Genomic DNA, 2,046 nt, shown 5'->3' on the forward strand with positions numbered 1-2,046 from the left:
CCCTGGAGCCCCGGGGGCCCCACAGCTCTACCTCACAAGGGGGGCTCGAGGCCTCTCCCAGCGCCGCCCCGGACCTCAGGAGGACCTGGAAGGGGGCCCGGGAGGGGCCGTCGTGCGCCTGCTGCTGCGAGCCCCCGGCCCCGGCCCCAGAGCCCAGCGCGGGGGCGGCCGGGGGCGGCGCCTTGTACCTGGGCCCCCCGCCCTGTGAGGGGTGCGGCCCCCCGGGCGGGGAGTCACAGCCCGCGAGCTCCCAGGGTCTGTACGGCCTTCACCCGGACCATCTGCCCAGGACGGACGGGGTGAAGTACGAGGGCCTGCCCTGCTGCTTCTATGAAGAGAAGCAGGTGGCCCGCGGCCGCGGGGGCAGCGGCTGGTACACCGAGGACTGCTCGGTGCGCGTGCAGTACACGCTGGCCCAGGAGCCCCCGGTCGGCTGTCACCCCGGGGCCCGGGACCTGAGCCAGCGCGTCCCCATCATTCCGGAGGATGTGGACAGCGACTTGGGCTTGCCCTCCGACTGCCAGGGGACCCGTGGCCTTGGCCCCTGGGGGGGGACGCTTGCCGGTCCGGATGCCCTGTGGCCCCACAGGGGCCTGGGAGCAGCCCAAGAAGAGCGGGTTCTGTGCTGCCCGGCCAGGGCACCACGGCCACCTGGCTGCTCTCCGGAGGATGTGGGGGCCCCCGGGGCCAGCTCCCCCAGAGCTCTCCGGGACACTCGGGAGTCCAGCGCCACATCCCCCAAGGCTGCAGGTGAGAGCGGACGGTGACAGCAGGCCCGGGTTGGGGTCTTCTCTCCCCATGGTCACTTCCTGGGTGACTTTCTTGGTGCACTTGGCTTTAAACCCCATCCGTACCTGGTGATTTCCAGGTGGTACTCCCCCATCTACCCCTTCCTCTGAGCTCCAGACCTGGGGGCCTTGTGCATCCCTCACCTCTCCCCCAGATGCCGGGTATGCAGCCCACCCGACCCTCTGCACCCTCTCCTCCAGGGCTCCCCACCCAGATGCCCAGGCCCCAGCCCTGAGCCTGCCCTGCCCCTCCTGCTTCAGGGTCCTGGGCCCCACGGTCTGTCTGTGAGAACCCTGTGTGCTGGTTTGCCCCCATCCAGAAAGGGGAATCCCCAGAAAAATGAAACTTAGCTAAAAGACATGCAGAATTCCAGTCCAGATCTTTTATTATGAGGCTGAACAGACATGGTCAAACTGCGATAACGTTTCCATACATTTTGTCTCAGGAGTGGGCGAACGATGGGCAGCCTAGCACCTTTGAGTAGCACAGGGACCGTCCCATCTGCATAGTAAACCCCACAAGGGTCTCCGCTGCTCCCCACCCGCTGTCCGCAGCCAGGCCCATTCCCTCTCCAGGGTGAGGGTAGTAGCCTTCTGACTGGTCTCCTCTGGCTGATCTTGTCCTCTGTTTCACGTCGGCACCACAGTTGTCTTTTTTTAAACATTAAGTCTGTCTTTACACCAGAAAACCCCTCACTGACTTGCCATTACCCTCTGAATTTTAGAAATGTAGACCCCTCTCCCGGCTGATCAGGCCCTGCCAACCCCTCTGATCACCTCTTGCTTCCCTCCTTGTTCATGAAGTCATCCACCCCGTGTCCCCATCCTGTCCCCCTAACATGCCAGGCGGTCCCAGCCCCCAGGTGCCTCTGCCGCTTCTCTCCTGCAGATCTCGGTTTAAGCGCCCCCAGGGGATGGGCCCCTGGGTCCCTTGCCTGGTCCCCGCATGTGGTGCCCAAAGGCTGCGGGGCCGGCCGCCTCCCCTGATGGTGGTTCTCTCTCTCCCAGGACTGATATCTCGCCCGGTGGACAGTGGCAGCCCTGGAGCCTGAGCTCCGAAGGAACTCTTCCTTGGAAATGGGAACTGTATGGAGACTCCAAACTCTGACTTCCTACAGAAAAAAGAAAACAAACAACAAAAAAATTTTTTTTTAGCTTTGACAAACACAAAAGTGGTAATAAAAAGAGCCCTCCTTCTCAACCCAAAATGTGAGCCACCTGTGGCAAACCACCCCCCCCCCCCCCCCCCCCCCCCCCC

The 2,046-nt window shown here is 63.3% G+C and overlaps 1 protein-coding gene across 1 annotated transcript in view; it reads left to right on the forward strand.

Moving 5' to 3' along the window:
• The window catches only part of ZNRF3 (zinc and ring finger 3), an 84,532-nt gene extending 82,505 nt beyond the window's left edge, over positions 1-2,027 (forward strand). Inside the window, 2 exon segments of the mRNA XM_010828860.1 lie at positions 9-750; positions 1,797-2,027. Coding sequence (XP_010827162.1) covers positions 9-750; positions 1,797-1,840 — 786 coding nt within the window. The 3' untranslated portion in view covers positions 1,841-2,027.
• The last annotated feature ends 19 nt before the right edge of the window (positions 2,028-2,046 follow it).

The sequence above is a fragment of the Bison bison genome, unplaced genomic scaffold, assembly GCF_000754665.1.
Source record: "Bison bison bison isolate TAMUID 2011002044 unplaced genomic scaffold, Bison_UMD1.0 scf7180017864495, whole genome shotgun sequence".
NCBI lineage: Eukaryota > Metazoa > Chordata > Mammalia > Artiodactyla > Bovidae > Bison > Bison bison.